This window comes from Geotrypetes seraphini, chromosome 2 (genome assembly GCF_902459505.1).
Source record: "Geotrypetes seraphini chromosome 2, aGeoSer1.1, whole genome shotgun sequence".
NCBI classification, from domain to species: domain Eukaryota; kingdom Metazoa; phylum Chordata; class Amphibia; order Gymnophiona; family Dermophiidae; genus Geotrypetes; species Geotrypetes seraphini.
This window is the reverse complement of record NC_047085.1, coordinates 443,610,783-443,632,669: the sequence shown is the minus strand read 5'-3', so window position 1 is coordinate 443,632,669 and position 21,887 is coordinate 443,610,783. Positions and strand designations below refer to the sequence as shown.

Genomic DNA, 21,887 nt, shown 5'->3' with positions numbered 1-21,887 from the left:
TACCGCTGCAGTTAATGATAAAAAAGGCTAATATGAGTTCATAAAAGGGGGGATAAATAATAATACCTTTGTTTAAACAGATACAGTAAAACCTTGGATTGCAAGTAACTTGGTTTGCAAGTGTTTTGCAAGACAAGCAAAACATTTTATTAAATTTTAACTTGATATACAAGCAATGCCTTGCAATACAAGTACATATAGAAACATAGAATATGAAGGCAGAAAAGGGCTGTAGCCCATCAAGTCTGCCCACGCTAATAACCCACCCCCAGACTTCATCCGGCTAGAGATCCCACATACATATCCCATTTCTTTTTGAAATTGAACACGCTGCTGGCGTTAATCACCTGCAATGGAAGTTCATTCCAATGATCGACCACCCTTTCGGTGAAGAAATACTTCCTGGCGTCGCCATGAAATTGCCCACCTTTGATTTTCAGCAGATGACCTCTTGTGGTTGAAGGTCCTTTAAGAAAGAAGATATCGTCTTCCACCTCGATGCGGCCCGTGATATATTTAAAAGTCTCAATCATGTCCCCCCCTCTCTCTACGTTCCTCGAGCGAGTATAGTTGCAGTTTATTCAGTCTTTCCTCATATGGGAGGTTCTTGAGTCCCGAGACCATCCTGGTGGTCATTCGCTGAACCGACTCGATTCTCCGCACATCTTTTTGATAATGTGGTCTCCAGAATTGAACACAATATTCAAGATGAGGTCTCACCATGGATCTGTACAGGGGCATTATCTGTACAGGGGCATACAGTATACACATTATCTGTACAGGGGCATACAGTATACACACATCACAACTGAGCTGATGGTTCTTCTCTCTCTGATGCTGTGGGAGTGCAGTGACTGTTCTAAACGAGCAAAGTCGTGCGATACGAGTACATACGGTATACACGCGTCGCATCATCACAGCTGAGCCGATGGTTCTTCTCTCTCTGACGTTGCAAGAGTGTAGTGACTGTTCTAAACGAGCAAAGTCTTGCAATACGAGTACATATGGTATACATGCGTCACATCGTCACAACTGAGCTGATGGTTCATCTCTCTCTGATGCTGCGGGAGTGTAGTGACTGTTCTAAACGAGCAAGGTCTTGCAGTTCAAATATGTATAGTATTTTGTTTTGAAGTTTTTGGGTTGTGGAACGAATCGTCTGAGCTTCCACTATTTCCTATGGAGAAATTCACTTTGATATACGAGTGCTTTGGATTACAAACATGCTTTTGGAACGAATTATGCTTGCAAATCAAGGTTTGACTGTACGTACAAATATATGCCAATTCACACATATAATTCTACTTTAAATACTTGCAACTGGTGTCAGATGTTTATAAAGTTAACTCCCATAGTACCTAACAGAATTAGGATATTAGATTAGCCCCATCAGAAATTTGCTGCCATTTAAATTGTTTGCTGTTCCAGTTTGCTTAATTTTAGCCAGTTACGTTTTGCTTGTTAGATTTAAGAACTGTTTCTATGGCAGACTGGCTGGCTAAGTTGCAGATGAACATGTGTTTGAACTTTGTCAGCTAAAACCTAAGTGGCTATGTTGCTGTTCAAGGGCTTACTAAAAATTGGCCCCTAAATGGAAATTTCAACTCAAATTTCCGAGGGTGACTTATTCTTCTTTATTTATAATTCACGGAAGTATTTATTTAACTGATTCATTGTGCAAAGATTCCGTGCAGAGTGGCAGTGGAATTAGCCACAATCAATGTAAGGAATCTTTTTGAAAAAACGTTCTGGAATATTTACGGACTTTTCAACTATGCTAGGAAGAAATGTGAAATGTCTTCCTTTACATGTACAGTACCTTCTTTCTTAGGAAAATACACCTCAGTCAAAATACCGCTGAGAGATTTGGAGACATTGCCCCCTGAGAGACTGAAATGGAAACCAAAACACAGAGTAACTACTTTTCATGAGATAGGGATGTGTCAGACAAAATGTGTTTGGCACTGTTATTTGGGCAGGTTCCTTAGTGTGGTTTAGACAGGGATCCAAAAAATATATACAATACAGGACATACATATGTTAGCATTAAAGCAATCAGAGAAAATAAAATCATTTTTAAAAGAGAGCCTGTAGGATAGCACATTAGCTGCATGTTGCCTTGATGGACTGCTTACTTTGCTGTTGTACTGTTGGCTTGCGTATCTTGAGCTGCCTTCAACTGGGAACAAAAAATATTTATTTATTTCTACTTAACTATTGCTTCTATCAGGAAAATGTCAATCAATTTAGAAAATAAATTTACAGAACATAATAATAATGTACATCATCCCCCCCCCACCCAAGCTTACTCGTACTCAAATATAAACCAAACAAACTTGAAGGGCTGAAGTTAGGACCCAAAGTGGTGAACTGGGTCAGAAACTGGCTGTCGGACAGACGCCAGAGGGTGGTGGTTAATGGAAGTCGCTCGAAGGAAGGAAAGGTGACTAGTGGAGTCCCTCAGGGTTCGGTGCTGGGGCCAATCCTGTTCAATATGTATGTGAGTGACATTGCTGAAGGGTTAGAAGGAAAAGTGTGCCTTTTTGCAGATGATACCAAGATTTGTAACAGAGTAGACACCGAAGAGGGAGTGGAAAATATGAAAAAGGATCTGCAAAAGTTAGAGGAATGGTCTAATGCCTGGCAACTAAAATTCAATGCAAAGAAATGCAGAGTAATGCATTTGGGGATTAATAATAGGAAGGAACCGTATATGCTGGGAGGAGAGAAGCTGATATGCACGGACGGGGAGAGGGACCTTGGGGTGATAGTGTCCGAAGATCTAAAGGCGAAAAAACAGTGTGACAAGGCAGTGGCTGCTGCCAGAAGGATTCTGGGCTGTATAAAGAGAGGCGTAGTCAGTAGAAGGAAGAAGGTGTTGATGCCCCTGTACAGGTCATTGGTGAGGCCCCACTTGGAGTATTGTGTTCAGTTTTGGAGACCGTATCTGGCGAAAGACATAAGAAGACTTGAGGCGGTCCAGAGGAGGGCGACGAAAATGATAGGAGGCTTGCGCCAGAAGACGTATGAGGAGAGACTGGAAGCCCTGAATATGTATACCCTAGAGGAAAGGAGAGACAGGGGAGATATGATTCAGACGTTCAAATACTTAAAGGGTATTAATGTAGAACAAAATCTTTTCCAGAGAAAGGAAAATGGTAAAACCAGAGGACATAATTTGAGGTTGAGGAGTGGTAGATTCAGGGGCAATGTTAGGAAATTCTACTTTACGGAGAGGGTGGTGGATGCCTGGAATGCGCTCCCGAGAGAGGTGGTGGAGAGTAAAACTGTGACTGAGTTCAAAGAAGCGTGGGATGAACACAGAAGATTTAGAATCAGAAAATAATATTAAAGATTGAACTAGGCCAGTTACTGGGCAGACTTGTACGGTCTGTGTCTGTGTATGGCCGTTTGGTGGAGGATGGGCAGGGGAGGGCTTCAATGGCTGGGAGGGTGTAGATGGGCTGGAGTAAGTCTTAACAGAGATTTCGGCAGTTTGAACCCAAGCATAGTACCGGGTAAAGCTTTGGATTCTCGCCCAGAAATAGCTAAGTCTTAACAGAGATTTCGGCAGTTGGAACCCAAGCATAGTACCGGGTAAAGCTTTGGATTCTCGCCCAGAAATAGCTAAGAAGAAAAAAAATAAAATATAAAATAAAAAATTTAAATTGAATCAGGTTGGGCAGACTGGATGGACCATTCGGGTCTTTATCTGCCGTCATCTACTATGTTACTATGTAAGATGTTTTGGCAAAAAAAGCACCATGGTGCCTGGCATTCCTTCCCTTCTCTCCTGTAGTGTTTACTATCCCTTCATTCCCTCCCTCCTTCTCTATCGTGTCCTTCCTCCTCCGCCACCACCCCCACAGCTAAGAGAGCTCTCACTTCCTCCCTTTTTCCTTTCTCCCCTCTGAACAGAGGAATCTCCCCCCTAGATTCATAAGAGCCCTTGAACCTATCATATTGCCCTGGTGGTCTAGTGGAGGGTCGGGGCAGAAGCAATCCTCACTTGGTCCTGCCTATACTGTCTTCCTCATTCAAAATGGCTGCTGTGACTTCTAGTGTCAGTCTTATGAGATTGCCACTGGAAGTCATGACAGCCATCTTGGGATTGGTGCCAGCAGGGGTACCAGCATGAGTAGGGCATGCTCTCTGTGCTGGATCTAATTCCAAAATGGTTTCCACGACTTCCTGTGGTAATCTTGTGAGACTGCTGCTGTGTTTTAACAGCCATTTTGAATGAGAAGGACAGCAGCCCCTCAACTCTCCACTAGGACTACCAGAATGATATGATAGGCCCTAGGTGAGAGTCCTTTGGGTGGGCCCAGTAGGGGGGACTTCTTTGGTTAAGGGAGAGGAGAAGGAGGGAGGGAAAAAGTGGGAGCTCTTTTTTTTTTTTTTTTTTTTTTAAAGGGACACCATGTGGAAAAGCCTCTTGAAAGATTACAAACTAGCAACACTCGAAACAAAAAAGGCATATTTCACAAACCTAATGTCCAAAATCCCAAAAAGATCAAAGGCCATTTTCTCACTGTCAAAAAATTTTTCACCTCCTCCCAAGGATCACACTGCATCCAAAAATCAAACCTAGACAGTGAATCCCTCTAAAATGTCTTCTATGACAAGATATCAAAGATACGAGAATCCTTAGACCTAGAAGCCAAAGCTCTACCAAGCACCCTGAAAACTATACAAAACAACCTACACAAGACAGAAACTCTAAACAGCTTCAAACCAGTTTCCATTGATGACCTCAAAAGTACAATAGTCTCCTTACACCCCACAACATCAATCCTGGACCCATGCCCATCCACCACACTTCTAGCCACCAGCGAATCTTTCCTGAACTCCATCTTACCTCTAATTAACGAGTCCCTACAATCAGGCATAATACCACAGAGCTGGAAATCTGATGTAGTAAGACCACTCCTTAAAAATCCCACCATGGATCCGGACAATCCAAGCAGCTACAGACCAGTCTCAAATCTCCTCCTATTTATCTCACACAACTACAAGAATTAATGGAAACAAACGTCACCCTATCCAACTTCCAATCAGGATTCCGGAAGCATCACAGCACAGAAACGGTGCTTCTAGACATGGGGAAAGATGCACTGCTGATTCTACTAGACCTGAGCACCGCCGTCGATACTATCAATTATTCAATCCTCCTATCCAGACTATATTCTATAGGAATCCGTGATGTCGCACTGATATGGTTCTTTCCTTCTTAAACGAAAGGTCTCGGAAAGTACTATTGGAACTCTCCTTTTCGGAACCAAAACCTCTCAACTACGGAGTGCCCCATGGTGCATTATTATCCCCACTCCTCTTCTACTTGTATGTCAAACCAGTACTCGACATCACAAAAAAACATTAAATCAAAATACACTCGTACACAGACGACATACAGTTCTACCTTCCCTTAGGTCAACACCGAGATGCACAAATAAAAAAACTTCACTAACATCCATGCACTGGCTTCCTATCCAAAAACGATGCGGTTTTAACGCCTTAGGGCTAGATTCACCAACCTGCCCGATCCGGGCAGGTCCAACGAATTCACCAAACTGCAACATGCAGATGAGGGCGATCGGAGGAACGCCCCCATCTGCTGGCACGGATCTTTAGATGGTCTGCACATGTGCTGGATCTCTGGCCCAGCACTTTTTTTTTTTCTAACTTTTTTTACAGCCCATGGTTTTAACCCGCATAAAGCCTGCGGGGTAAAACCACGGGCTTAAACTGTGGGGTAAGGTGGGAGAGTCTTTCCAGGCAGGCGATGAGGGCAGCTCAAGGCAGGCAGGCGATCAAGGCAACGTCAGGAGAGGCAGGCAGATCGGGGCATTCAGGCAGATCGGGGAAGCAGGAGATCGAGGCTGTCAGGACTGAGAGCAGGGCAGCAGAAGGCAGTTGGAAAGGGCTTCAGCGACTGGTCCTCAGCAGTCGCTTTTTGGGTTGATAAGCCAGCACAGTCAAATCGGCAAATTTGTTAGTGAATCACGTCCCTGCCTACTTTGCATGCAGTTCTCACTCATTTGCATGTACGGATCAGAATCTGATCGCAAAACAGGTTAGTGAATACTGCAGGAGGGAAATTGAGTCGCAAAGGGCTCGCAAAATGATCGGTACGTGATCGGTTTGCTTAGTGAATCTAGCCCTTAGTGGTAGCCTTTAAGACTTTCCACAAAATGGCGCCAAACTACAGAGCATCTAAACTACAAATTTATGTCCCCAACCGATTACTGAGATCCCAAACAGAAAAACGGCTGGTCCTGCCACCTGGCCGCTCACTCATGTCTGAGACATCCCGAAGATGCTCATATTCTCACTACATACCCAGAATGTGGCACATCATCCCCCCATCTATTAGATCACTAACAGTCTTTGGAACTTCAGAAAAGCCATGAAAACCTTCCTCTTTACAAACCCAGCACCTTGAAGACCCATGTCTACACCCTGATGGATGGATCTCAAAGACATGACCTAAAACTCCAAACGGAATCTCACAAATACTTGTATGTCACTGCAAATATAACCTGAATTACTACTACATTCTCCGACAACAAACATGCACCCACTTACTAAGAAAGCTATCTTACCTCCAAGTGATATCTACACTGAATGTGAATTTAAATCCACCCTATGCCCACTAAGTCAGTATTATGTCTGCATGTTATCTATACTGTAATCTAACCTCTTTGTCTATACTGTAAATACTGTAGAACCTGTATTTCTCACCTAAGTATGTCCTACACGTACTATGAATGTACTCTTGTAACCCGTTCTGGGCTCCTTGGGCTAAATAAATTAATGAATACATAAATAAATTCCAAACGCTATGGGGAGGAGGGAGAAGAATGCTTGAATATAAACCCTCAGGCTATAGTCAAATTAAAAAATTTTCCTCCTTTTTTAGGGAAAAAATGTTATCTGAGTTTATTCAAGTATATATGGTACTGGTACAGTCATTATACTACATCCTTAAGGAACAACAGATTAACAAAACATTAAGACATGGGCTTTCACTGCTTTACAATATGCCTAGTCGCAGTATAGGCATTGGTAGTTCTCACAGTTCTAGGGTTTAACTGAGTTACACTCAAACGGCTTCTATTGTGGATCCACTTCAACAGCAAGTTGAATCTGAGTGCATGGCATAAATACAAAGGAGTCTTAGTAACATGAGGATGGAAATGAAGTCCTGACAATTACAATGAGAACCAGTAATGACATGATTGCTTTGTGCCTCCTAGTAGGCAACTTGCACAGAGCACAACCTACAGTCCAAAATATCATACAGTAGGTATGATTGCATGAAATTTAAAAAAAAAAAAAAAAAAGCGCAAAGGTATAAGCTGCATGAAGCAGCAGTTATAACTCAAAAGATAGTGGTACTACTTTGAAAAGTTAGGTGATGGACATGGAAGAATATTGAATTCCATATGAGAATCTGTGTCTACATCTACTCAGGATAGGCAAATCACTGCCAAGCAGAGTAGATGGCCCATACTGCTCTTTATCTACCTTCATTCACTGCTACTGTGAAGGATAACTTAATATTCAAATTTAGGGGGGTCTTTTACTAAACTATGCTAAATAGTAATGTGGTTTTTATCGCACAGTAGACATTAGCCACCTGAAGACTGTCTCATTATACGGAAGGAGGTTAGCAGTAGTACCATAAGACTATCCCTAGGAGCCAAGGTGGCCATTTGGCAGTTCAAATTCAAAATATCCAAGACTACCAAAAGACTTGAGGTGTGTATGAGGGGATGAATGATGCTTATATGATGGTTCTCTGCTAAATATTGGCACTTAACTACATAAGTGTTGACTCCACAAAACAGAACGTTTTGAGTTTGGCAGTTAGTTCCAGATTCTGTAAATGGTGCTTACTGGTAGGCACCTAGATCTGGACACCTACCGATATAGACATCTTTTTTTTTAACTTTTTTTTATTTATAACCTTTTCAATTTTAAATCAAGCAAACACAACTTGAAACTGATCAGAAACATTCGTAAGGAAAATTAAATAATTATACAAACACATGTATTTGGAAACATTTAACTAATATTTAGTCCACAATTACAGAAATCAAGGAAGGAAATTTTCAACAAATTGGAAAAAAAAATTTATATTAGAGTGACGGCAATAGATGACCCAACCTACAGCCGGATAGCAGGCCATTTATCATTAGACTGAGATACCAACCCTTCTTTTGGCCCTATAAAGTCTAAAAACTGTTTGGGCTCAAAAAAAAAAGAAAATTCTTACTTTGATAGGAAACATAACATTTTGCTGGAAATTTAACCAAAAAAGTAGCCCCAAGAGCAAGGACTCTTGGCCTCAAGGCCATGAACTCCTTCCTTCGCTTCTAGGTTTTCTGAGCCAAATCTGGGAAAATTATAACATTAGAGCCCAAAAACTTATCATTAATATGTCGAAAATACAAACGGAGAATATATTCGCTATCACTTTCCAAAGCCAGTGTCAGCAACATTGTGGTTCTATCAGTTATCAACTCAAGGGAACTTTCCAAAAATAAAGACAAATTCATGTCCACATTATCTATTGGTTTTTCAGTAGAAGTAGATTCCCTTGAGGTCTCTTAATACCCAGAAAATAAGCCCTAACAATTGGAGGTAGATTTTCCAATGGAATGGCAAGAACCTCTTGAAAATATTTTCTCGCCATCTCTACTGGTGAGATGATGGGGCATTTAGGAAAGTTCAAAAGCCTTTAGTTGTTCTTTCTCAGAGAGTTTTCAAAATTCTCCAACTTGCGGGAAATAAAAATATTTTTCTTTAACCATTTCCATTTGGACAGTCTTTATTTCCTTTAAATTTTCCTCTTGTTTCTCCAATTTTTCAGTTAAATTAGACAGTCGCACTCCTTGCTGCTCTACTTTGGAGTAGATAGTCCCATAATCAGTTTTAATGGTTGACAGGCTCAATTTAAGGTTGGCGTCCATGATAGATATGGCCTGTCAGAGCGCTTCCATATCTATTTTCTCCAGTCTTTTCAACTCCCCAAAACTGATGGAATTCTCTCCTGAAGCACCTCTCATTTCTTCTTCCATCGTGCTAGGAGATAGCTGGCAAAAATCACCAGCGCCTTCTTCCTGAGGCTCCAGTGCTGGCATCCCTCCTCTGCTGGAATGTAGTTTTCCCTCACTGGGTAGTTGAACTCCTGTGTCTCCCTGCATCAGGTCACTCCCGGGTTGAGGAGGGACCGACCTCTGCTCTGGGCTCAGAATCGCCGGGCAGCTGAGTTCCCTGGTGAATCCGGGCTCACCCCCAAGGTAGGAAGGGTTCCCTCAGTTGGATGGGCAAAAGCGCTTGTAATAGTAGCTTGAACCAAGTGCTGGGGGGTCCCAAATGCCGGAGGGTTAGGGCGAGAGGCCCCTTTCCTCTTTCCCATTCCGTCGGGAGAGAGTCACTGCTCAGCGCTGGAAACTAGCAATACAAGACGCTGCGTCCACTCAAGCGTCCATCCTCGATGCCATCTTGATCTCAACCAATATAGACATCTAACTTAATTTTTTTTATTGGTTCAATTGGCTCCCTTAATTGATCAGCGACATTAAAACACCATAACCACGCCTACCCAAAATGTAGGTATGTTTATGGGTGGAGTTTGGACATGGATAGTGTTAGGCGCCAGTAGGCGACTATTTAAGGTGCTGGTATTTAAGGCCAAGAAAAACCTGGCCTAATATATTGATGCCTAAGTTGTAGATTCCTACTGGTATTCTAACTCAACTTAGGCACTGCTAGGCGTGATTCTACAAATGGCGCCTAACTTTGAATGACATGCAGTAGGTGTCTTTTTCAATGGCGCCTACCCAGTTAAGTGCCGTTTAAAGAATCAGACCCTTAGTGCTGGTATTCAGTGGCACTAACTAGTTAAATGTCACTGAACATCAGCAGATAGCCTTACAAAAGTGATTTAACTGACCAGGAGCCTTTCCTAGCTGGTTGAATCGCTGTGAATATTTACTCTTCAGTTACCCCTATGCTCAAGACAAAGGAAACATTTTAAAAAATAAATTCAAGTTCCTGACCAATTTCTCAGGAAATTCTCCTAATAAATGTGTTTGAGAAAAATGACCTTTAGTAGGTCACCTGGCATTTACATAGAGGATTTTAATTGGACAAATGACCTAAATGCCTGAGTGACCCTACAAAATATGGGAACAGATAAATCTACTTATAAAAGAGAACATCCTTCTAAAAATAAGATTTTAGAATTTTAAGCTTACTTTACTTTAATAGTGGATGGGCACAGGAGAGTAGCCCTAGATGGAATTTCATCTGAAGAAGACTCTAAAAAAACAGATACATCTCAACAATTTATTTATTCAGTTTTCTATATTGTTCTTTCAGGGGAGCTCAGAACAGTTTACATGAATTTATTCATGTACTCAAGCATGTTTCCCTGTCTGCCTGGTGGGCTCACAATCTATCTAAATTACTTTGGGCAACAGAGGGGATTAAGTAACTTGCCCAGGGTCACAAGGAGCAGTGTGGGTTTGAACCCACAACTCCAGGGTGCTGAGGCTGTAACTTTAACTACTGCAGTAGTTAATGAAACCAACACATCTCTCCCTTTTTTAGCCTTATTTCTTAACACAGATTAGAGGAAACATACAACTCCTAAGGTTTAATAATATCAGTACCAGAAAATTCTAGAGTTTCCTAAAATTACTTTTACAAAATAGAGAAAGCAGAGAGATTTAGGAAAATTGACACCCCCCCCCCCCCCAAATTCCTAGCTTGAACCATATTTTCAATAAATTCAGCCTAGTGTCAAATAAGCAAAATACTTCAATACCGAACGCTCCAGTAACCTGTAAAAATGGCACCTGAGACTCCAATTTTGACAGTTGACCTTCCATTCTCTTTATCACACTCTTGGAGCATTGTTATCATCTTTTGAGAAAATAAGTTATCTGTTCTGCAAAGGTCTGCAGTGGTGAATCATTATAAGAAACAATCTTCCAAATGTCCATGAGATATTTCCCATTCCACTGAAGAATCAGTGGGTTCCTGTATTGTTCCCAAACCCCATTGGGAGAGAAATGGCTCAGTGAAGCAAAACCAGATAAATCAGTTGAAGAAATCGCAAGCAATACAATTTCATACTCTCCAGAAGAGGCAGCGAGAGAAGGAGGAATACTCATAATAGAACCCAAAGAGCCAAGGAAAGGCAGTTAACCTGTTTTTCAGAAATATTCATTTCAGCACGTTCAGCAGAATAAGTTCATCAGTGAGTCCACTTATTGTAGTTACTGGTCTAGAAGGGCTTAATCTGACTTTGATGTTTCTTTTTCTCACAACAAAATCAAACAACATCATCTACACCAAAATAGCACTGAAGTGGCTTTTAATCTCTTCTACCAGCACGTTTGATGTGCCCTGAAAGACCTAGTTTCTCCTCTCTCATCTTCCGACTCTGGAGATGCCCCAGCTGGACTCCACCCTCAGCAATAGCATCAGCACATGAGCTCTCAATTAAGGGATATTGATTGCTTTCTCTCCTTGTACAGTATCTTTACTAGTTCTGCTGTATGTTTTTTTTTAAGATGGGCCACATAGAAACATGATGGCAGATGAAGACCAAATGGCCCATCCAATCTGCCCTTCTGGAGCATCCACTATCCACTTCTTTCCCTAAGAGATCCAACATGCCTGTCTCATGCTTTCTTGAATTCAGACTGTCTTTGTCTCAACCACCTCTACTGAGAGACTATTCCACAAATCTACCACCCTTTCTGTAAAAAAGTATTTTCTTAGATTACTCCTGAGCCTATCACCTCTTAACTTCATCCTATGCCCTTTCATTCCGGAGCTTCCTTTCAAATGAAATGTACTCATCTCATGCGCATTTATGCCACATAGGTATTTAATTGCCTCTATCATATCTCCCCTCTCCCACCTTTCCTCCAAAGTATTCATATTGAGATCTTTAAGTCTGTCCTCATACGCCTTATGATGAAGACCTCCGACCATTTTAGTAGTCTTCCTCTGGATCAACTCCATTCTGTTTATCCCCCTCTTTTACTAAGCTATACTAGCCTTTTTAGCACCGGCCGCAGTAGTAAGAACTCTGACACTCATAGAATTCCTATGAGCGTTGGGGTTCTTACTGCTAAAGCCGGTGCTAAAAATGCTAGCATGGCTTTTTAAAGGAGGGGTATATCTTTTTTGAAGGTGTGGTCTTAAGAATTGTACACGATATTCTGAAAGAGGTCTCGCCAGAGTCTTATGAACTGCACTCAAGGTGCAGTTGTATTATGAATCAATACAGATGTATTATGATATTCTCTAATTTGTTCTAATTTCTAACATTCTTTTTGCCTCTAACACATACATTTGACTTCTGAAGAATTTTACTCACATAGGGGTCATTTTACTAAAGCTTAGCACACGCTAGCAGAATTAGTGCGCACTAAATTCTAAGAAGCTTATAGATATCTTTTTATTTTATTAATTGAATTTCCCTGAATTCTATTGTTTAAAGTTTCCTCCCTTCTATTCCTTTTTACATATTACTTTAATTCATTTAGATATCATTTACATAGATGGTGCTCCTATCTGTAAAGTTAGGAATTTCTATGAAATATTATATATGCTTCTCTCCTCTCCACTCCTTCCTGCCCTCCATAGTCCTCCCTACCCTCTTCTAACCCCTTCCTCTGTAATGTCACCTAGAGCTTGTATAGGTATGTGCGACGGGGCTTCTTAGCACTTGCTAAGCTTTAGTAAGAGAAAGGGCCCCATAATTTCCTACAGGAATTTTTACATACAAGACGAGTGTAAGAAAGTGCAAAAGGGCACAGATGGCCACTCTTGCCAGATGTATACTGTGTGTGTGTGTGTGTGTGTGTGTGTATATATATATATATATAGCACAAAGTAAAGCAAGGGTTCTTTCTTTTTTTTCTTTCAAAAGCAATTAATCACTTGCCTGATGTCAATATGGTTCATTTTTCCAGGCTACATGAAATGACATTTTGTTGTGATTTGGTGCAAATATACAGAATAGCTATAGGAATGAACCAGAAAGGTAGGGCAGTAGCTAAAAAGCAGGCCACTTCATTTAAAAAAAATAATAATAATTTGTAAAGGACCAACCACCTGTTTCAAATTATAGTAAAAATGTTCAGCTTAACTAAAAACAGATGTTTTCTTAGTTGTTCCCTCTGCTACTTGGTTCCCTCCTAGCACTGTAGACAGGCCACAACTGTAACAGAATTCCAGAACTTGGCAGCATTTTGGGATGGAGAGCTGTCTCGGAGCAAGAGGGATTTGCTACTTTGAAAAGTAGCTTAACATTCTAGTAGCTATGTTGATCATGGAGAAAACGTCCTCTGAAAAGGGGAACTATTTTGTCTCCAAAACTCATAAGCTGGATCTTTTCTTATTTTCATCCCGTAATTGATAGCACATATGATAGAGGTCTGTTGTGAAAAGTGATGAAATGAATAATCATAGTGCGTATCGGATGTATGTTTTGTCTGCAGAAAAGAATGAGTAAACTGGCATGACATGACATGACTTGACATTACATTACATGTAGCATGTTTCAAGCCAATGCACTTTTCAACTTAATACATCAGAAATCTGGTTATGCCCACCTCTGGGGTAGATACACATGTGTAGGATTGATCTGTAAAACAACATCCATTCAGGAGGAGGAAAATGTTACCCAGAGGGGATTCAGATTCCAAAATTTTGCTTGTCGCATTGTTAATAAGTATAAGTTATTTTACATGATCTGTTAAGAACATAAGAATTGTCATACTGGAATAGGCCAAAGATCCATCAAGCCCAGTATCCTGTTTCCATCAGTGGCCAACCCAGTTCCCAAGCACCTAGCTAGATCCCAAGTAGTAAAATAGATTTTATGCTGCTTATCTTAGGAATAAGCAGTGGTTGTCCCTAAGCCATCTCAATAATTACTATTAATTTTCTATAGCGCCACCAGATGTACACAGCACTGTACAGATTTACAAAGAAGACAGTCCCTCCTCGAAAGAGTTTACAATCTAAACAGACAAGACAGACTGTCATGGATATAGTTAAGGGGAACAGTTGCTCTGCTGGCTAGGTTGGTGGGCAGTGGCCTATGGACTTCTCCCATAGGAAATTGTTCATTGGCAAATTTTAGGATGCAGGTGAGGTTTGTCACAGACCTCAGGGAGTAACTGTCTCTTTTGATACCAATCATCCACACTTTAGCAGTCAGAATCCTGACTCCAGCTAAAGGAAACCTCAGCCCTGTAACCAACTCCACAAATTTGTAGCTGTAAGAGGCCTGACTTCTGCAGGAGCACAAGTGGCTACAGGGTAGATAGGGCCACATTCTACAGCCGCCGAAAGGCAACGGTAGCCGCCCTACCGCTGCCTAACTTAATTGGTTTAATTGGGTTTAAGTGGCACAATAATTAGTCATGCCATTAAAACCCAGTTAAACCTTCGTTTAATTTAAAAAAAAAAAAAAAAAAATCTGCTGCTACCCGGCCTTCGGGACCGGTACCTAGGTCCCTGGCATCTAGCAGCACATAGTGATGCCAAAGCCCTGAAGTGAGTGTGGTTAGGGGCAGTGCCAGACTTTGGCGTCACTATGCACCGCTGGCCTACATTTCTGACAACTAGGGTCCTTGGAAGCTGCAATTCTGCAAGCGGTGCATGTCGGTGAGGAACAGTTATCGGATGGCAGCACATTAGTGAAAGAGCTCACTGAATCCCTACACCAGAGAAGCAAAAGGGAGCGCCAGTCAAGTATGTGCATATAAGCAGAAACGGGCCTGATTCTATAAGCAGTGCCATTGAGCACAGTTGTAAATCATCTGCTAGGCGTTGTTTATAGAATCGCACCTAGCAGTGCCTAAGCGGTTTTTAGGCACTGGTAAATATTAAAACCTTAAGCGCACTACCATGTAGGCCAAAATCCACCTTGATCCGCCCCTAACTATTACTATTACTACTTGCCAGTAAGCTCCTCGGTGTAGACGTGCACCTGGAAGTGGTAGGTGCCCACCGAGTTAGGCACCTAACAGCTAATTTTTTAAAATATTTTTGTTTATTTGTTTTTACTGTAAATTGTTTTTAACCCTTTAGTTGGCCGATGGCGAAATGGCTGCTTTATGTAACTTGATGTTGAACGAGAGCAACAGTGCCACGTAACAGGCAGTTGGAGAAGCAGATCTCCCATAAGAGCCATAGAAGACGCATGTTGCTTCTGAGTAACAATACCAAATAAAGGTTTAATGGAACTTTCAGTTATTAGCGCTGATTAAATCAATTAAAAAAATTAAGTTAGTGACCTCTGTAGATCAGCTAGGCACACTGATCTAGGTGCCTAACTTCCAGTGCCATTTATAGAATCAGGGCTGCTGGTGTGCTCATTTGAATCTGTGGTAGAAACCAGTACTCTTTAGTGCACACATAAGCAAAGTATGCACTTATCCAGAATTGACTGTATAACCATATTTAGCAAGGAGAAAGTGTGAGGGCCTCACTAAAAAGAGTTCCAGTCCTTTTGAGTTTGCAAAAAAACTGAGTATTGGTCTTAGTACTTTCTGAAGTTTTTCTTTCACTGGTTGGAGTAAAACCATAAGCAGAGACATTTCTGCCTGCTATGGAGTTCAAGCACAGCCTGCAGGCAGCTAATGGCAAAACATGGATTGAGTTTATTTAAACTCCTTGGATTCACTAGTTATCTCACCTATCTAAAAAAAATGAAGGGCCCAGTATTCAGCTGGTAGTGCTTGATGAATGCCACTAATGTTTTCCTAGAAACTCAGGCCTTGTCCAGGCTCCATCATTGAATTTTCAGGTTTATGGTGCCAGCAATCACATAGTCAGTTAAGTGTGATATTCAGCATAAAGATAGGGCTGACTTTTCTGCATTCCTATTTGTTCAGTGATGTTGGCCATTAAGGCCAAAATTATCTATACCTAAAATGACCATACATCCCGTTTTGAACTAGACCGTCCCGTTTTTAATTACCTTGTCCTGTTGTCCTGAAGCATACCAGAAATGTCCCATTTTTGGAGCCCAGGATTTCTTCCTGCTTTTCCCTGCTTCCCTGATGTAGCAACAGGCCAGGTGCTGCAGCGACTGCACTGCACAAGCACCGGGCCTACAAGCCTTTCCCCCTCCTCCCCCGGATGTCAATTCTGATGTCGAACAGGAAGTTACAGGCCAGTCAGCCTTCCTCTCCGATGTCAGAATTGAAGGGGGGGGAAGGCTTGGAGGCCCTGCACTTGTACAGTGCAGTCACTTAACGCGCCTTGGTGTTGCTGCAGGGAAGCAGGGTACGTCGGGGAAGCAGGGTGGCTTGGTTTGGCTTGGGGGGGGAAGCAGGCTGCGTCGGAAAAGCAGGATGGCTAGGGGGCAGGGAGAGAGAAAGAAAGAAAGAAAGAAAGGGGGGGCAGGGAGAGAGAAAGAAAGAAATGAAAGAAAGGATGCACAGTCAGAAGGAAGTGCAAACAGAGACTCATGAAATCACCAGACAACAAAGATAGGAAAAATGATTTTATTTTAAACTAGCTGATGCCCCGGCGTTGCACGGGTATTTAATTATAGCAATAACACTGTAAATGGATTCAAATAAAGATACTTTATAGTGGTGAATGAAATTATTTTTTTACAGCTTAATAAAAAGTACAATATTCAAATTATAATGTGAAATATTTGACAAAATGAATACAATACAACTAACGCAAAACGTGATTATAAACAACATTTTTAGTTTCACCTCCTGGAGCAAGAACATATAAATTCTTGGGTGAACCCACCCTTGAGCAAGCAAAATAGAGTTGTGGGCCGCGAGACCCCCAGAACATATCACCCCAGGTAGTGAGGGATCTGCATACCAAGTTTCGTTCAAATCGGTCAAGCCGTTTTTGAATTACTGTGAGAATGGCAGCTTTTTACATTTTTTCCATTGACATGAATGGGTGAAATCTGATTTTGTTTGTAGCTCCGCCCATGTGTGCAGGTGGGCCGCGAGACCCCCAGAACATATCACCCCAGGTAGTGAGGGATCTGCATACCAAGTTTCGTTCAAATCGGTCAAGCCGTTTTTGAATTACTGTGAGAATGGCAGCTTTTTACATTTTTTCAATTGACATGAATGGGTGAAATCTGATTTACTGTATGAAAAATACTAACGCAAGCTCTATGGAGGTGTTAGCATGTAGTGCGTGCTACGCGTGCGTTAAAACCACTAATGCACCTTCGTAAAAGGAGCCCATAGGCGTCCAAAAAGCATCCTAAGATGGTACTTGAATGTCCTAATCACCAGAACTTACAAGTACTAATAATCAAAACTGTCTTTCTGGATGTCTAGCGAGGTGTCCCAGCCTCTGTGCATCCAAAGCATGAGATGGGCATGGTGGAAGCATGCTATGGGCAAGCTTTGCACATTCCCAAGGGCAAGTTAGTCTTGCAACAATAATCAAATATTTTGCAAGACATCCTGGAGGGAACTTATACGTTTAGAACAAGACCTGTTTTAGAAGGGTCTAAGTGCCATAAAGGTGCCCAAACTGACCAGGTGACCACTGCACGCATCAAGGTAAGACACCTTAACACTCCCCCAGTGCTCACTGACCCTCTTCCACCACAAAAAACTGAGAACAAGAGGTACATACCTGTTTCTAAAAACAGCAACATCTGGTATGGGGAAGCCTAATAGAGCTGCACACAGGAAAGTTCTGGCAGCTCCGCTGATGACCTTTTCAACGAGTCTCTAGAGTCAGGAGTGGTACTGGAGGACTGGCAAAGGGCAGATGTGATCCCTCTCCACAAAAGTAGAAGTAAGAAAGAAGTAGGGAATTACAGACCAGTAAGTCTGACTTCTGTGGCAAGCAAATTAATGGAAATGCTTTTAAAAAAGAGAATGGTCAAGTTTCTAGAATCCTGTGGATTGCAGGACTAGAGGTAGGTCTTGTCAGACAAATCTGATCAATTTCTTTGACTGGGTGACCAGAGAATTGGATAGAGAATATTTGCTAGATGTGGTGTATTTAGATTTTAACAAAGCCTTTGACAGTATTCCACACAGACATCTAATAAATAAACTGAGTGCCCTCGGGATGGGTCCCAAAGTGACGGGCTGGGTCAGGAACTGGTTGAGTGGAAGGCGACAGAGGGTAGTAGTCAATGGAGATCACTCTGAGGAAAGGGATATCACCATTGGTGTGCCTCATGATTCTGTTCTTGGGCCTGTTTTTTTTTTTAACACTTTTTATAAGCGATATTGCTGAAGGGTTGTTGGGTAAGATTTGCCTCTTTGCGGATGATACCAAAATCTGCAATAGAGCAGACACCCAGGATGGTGTGAATAACATCAAGAAAGACCTGGCGAAGCTTGAAGAATAGTCTGAAATTTGGCAGCTAAAATTTAATGCTAAGAAATGCAAAGTCATGCATTTGGACTGCAAAAACCCAAGGGAACGGTACAGATCAGGTAGTGAAGAGCTTAAGTGCCCGACAGGGTACGATTGTATGTGATGATCTTAAGGTGGCCAAACAGGTTGAAAAGGTGACGGCGAAAGCTAGAAGGATGCTAGGTTGCATAGGGAGAGGTATGGCTAGTAGGAAAAAGGAGATATTGATGCCCCTGTATAAGAATTTGGTGAGACCTCATTTAGAATATTGTGTACAATTCTGGAGGCTGTACCTTCAAAAAGATATAAAAAGGATGGAGTTGGTCCAGAGGAAGGCTACTAAAATGGTATGTGGTCTTCATCATAAGGCGTATGGGGACAGACTTAAAGATCTCAATCTGTATACTTTGGAGAAAAGGTGGGAGAGGGGAGATATGATAGAGATGTTTAAATACTTACGTAATGTAAATGCACATGAGTCGAGTCTCTTTAATTTGAAAGGAAACTCTGCAATGAAAGGACATAGGATCAAGTTAAGAGGTGATAGGCTCCAGAGTGATCTAAGGAAATACTTTTTTACAGAAAGGGTGGTAGATGCATGGAACAGTCTCCCAGAAGAGGTGGTGGAGACAGAGACTGTGTCTGAATTCAAAAGAGCCTGGGATAGGCACACGGGATCTCTCGGAGAGAAAACGAGATAATGGTTACTGCGGAGGGCAGACTAGATGGGCACCTATACCCACGGCCAAACAGCAAGAACAACTGAGAATTGCTCTTGATCCCACTACACCATTAGTGGGAATTCTGAAGGATGGGCCTTTAAAGGATTCCTTTTGTTAGTCTTGTTGTGAGGGGGGGTGGCGGAGGGAAGGTGCAACTGGGGGGGATAGGATGCTCTTCTGGGGAGGGTGAAAGACAGGTGTGATCCAATGTTTGGAGGACTGTGATACCATGAACGGGTGATCTGATGCTGTGAGGTGGATGATGGGGGGTGGAGGTGGATCTCAGCCTGAGTGAAGGTGTCTAGTTTCTTTTGAATTAATATGGATTCCCTTTGTGAAATTAGAAATTCATATTGATATGTTAGATCCACCCAAACCATTCTCTATCCCCATCCCTACTATGCCTCCTGGCAATTTATACATGCTGGCCTTCATCACATGTAAGTAGCCCCCTTTGTAAAATGGCTTTTACATGTGCATGCCAATCTACCTGTGCAAAAGCTGCCGGTTACATGTGGGATGCTTCTAAAATAAGGACCATAATGTAACAAAACCAAAATATGCCCATCTGCAACATCTGTGCATAAGTACTTTGTTCCTATTTTGCAATGATTCAGAATTGAAATTTATCAGACCATGTGGAATTTGTGAGCATGTGTGGAATTTGTAAAATTCAGCACAAACGTTTACAGTGCAAGGAACAGCAGATTCACTATGCATATTAAACTGATTCTCACTTCGTGTAAGTGGCATTACACAGAAACTACAGTAAAACCTTGGATTGCAAGTAACTTGGTTTGCAAGTGTTTTGCAAGACAAGCAAAACATTTTATTAAATTTTAACTTGATATACAAGCGATGTCTTGCAATACAAGTGCATATAGGATACACACATCACAACTGAGCCGATGGTTCTCTCTCTGATGCTGCAAGAGTGACTGTTCTAGATGAGTGAGGCCTTGCAATAGAAGTATGTATAGTATTTTGTATTAATGTTTTTGCGTTGTGGAACGAATCGTCTGAATTTCCATTATTTCTTATGGGGAAATTTGCTTTGATATACGAGTGCTTTGGATTACAAGCATGTTTTCGGAACAAATTATGCTCGTAAACCAAGGTTTTACTGTATATTAAACTTTTTTTTTAAGGTAAAAGAAAACAAACATCATCATGTTAAAGTGTGCACATTCCCCAGAGTCAAAAATAAGTCAGATATATTGTGTCCAGAAGGATGAGGAACTGCAGGAAGCTCATTCAGTAGAGCCAAAGATTTATCTGAAGCCACCAATGCAACACAATCCAAAACAAGAAGATAGATTGCCAAGATAGATAGATTGGACCGCTGGAGGGGGGTGGGGGAGATGTCTTTCATAGCATGCTACTCTATCTAGGCCATGTGATTATTATCTAAACATGCAGCTATGATGTGGCACAATAAACAGAACCACCCATACGACATTACAGATTTGGAGCTTTATTCAATAAAGATTTTTCCAGCGGCACAGAATAGGAAAGTTATTTTAATAAGGTTCTTAGTTTTTATTTAAATGCCTTTATAAACAAAAAAGAAATAAAAAACAAAAAACCAACTTTAGAATCTCTTTGCAGAAGCAAAATAATCTAAGCCTCACAAGGAAGTCTGCAAATATGAGAAAAAGAAATCTGCTTGCCTCCTCTGAAGTATAAATAGAAATAATGCAGAGATACTAAAAAAAAAACCCTAAGGCCCCCTTTTAACAAGCTGCAGTAGAGCATTTTAGCGCTAGCTGCAAGGTAAATGCTCCAATGCTCATTCAATTCCTACGTGTGCTAGAGCATTTACCTCGCTAGCTAGTGCTAAAATGCTCTACCTCAGCTTGATAAAAGGAAGCTAAAAAAAAAAAAGAGATTCAACAACACCAAACACCATCTATCATTAAACTTTTCACTTTTAATTATTCTATTTGTCTGAAACAAATTTCTTCAAATGCTACATAGGTATATTACAAAAGAATTGTTCTATAAAGTCGATATCCAACTGGAGTTATACAGTATATACTATAGACTGATAGAAAATACTACAGATTCCTACAGGAGATATCACTGCTTTGTGTGAAAATATTGGTAAATCGTCCATGTTATTCATGGAAACCTTTAGGACCAGGCCATTATGGGGTTAATTCTATGGCTGCTTAATGAATAAAAAGTGGTTGTCATGATACACATTTTGCCATAATTTCAAAGTGAAAGTTTCTGTATGTTTTCAAATTAAAAAATTATCCCAGGAAACATTTACATCTACTAACTTGTATGGATACTTTTTCTTGAGTTAGAATAGTCATACATTTGGCAATGCAGATTTGGTGTGTAGCTCCAAATCCAGCTCCTTCCCTACCCCTAGGAATGCCTGCCCATATAGCAGTTAAATGGTCATGGGAAATGACCACATATATACCATATTTTTCACTTTATAAGATGCACCTGATCATAAAACACACCCACCTGTAGAGGAGGAAAAACCAAGAAAAAAAAATTCTGAACCAAATGGTGTGCCCTGTACCCTATTCCCCCTCTGGTGATCTAGTGGTAGACTGGGACAGGATACAGGGCACATCTAGAGTTGGGCATGTCTAATGGTAGGCAGCTCCAAGGCAAAGGCAGCCCCCTCCAAGTACCTTTTTTTTTCCCATCCCGGCGGTCCAGCGTGCTTTCTGCACTCCTGCCTCTGTTCCCCTGCTCACAATGCCTCACTAGCCCACTCACCAGGCTATTTAAGAC

The 21,887-nt window shown here is 41.4% G+C and overlaps 1 protein-coding gene across 10 annotated transcripts in view; it reads left to right on the top strand.

The window, feature by feature from the left end:
- The window catches only part of MKX (mohawk homeobox), a 149,423-nt gene that overhangs the window by 45,085 nt on the left and 82,451 nt on the right, over nt 1-21,887 (top strand). The window contains exon 6 of one of the 10 annotated variants that reach the window (XM_033931434.1): nt 15,130-15,177. The exons of the other annotated variants lie outside the window; for them this stretch is intronic. Within the exon in view, the coding sequence (XP_033787325.1) occupies nt 15,130-15,161 (32 nt within the window). The 3' untranslated portion in view covers nt 15,162-15,177. Of the gene's footprint in view, nt 1-15,129; nt 15,178-21,887 lie in introns of those variants that run through there. 10 annotated transcript variants of the gene reach the window in all.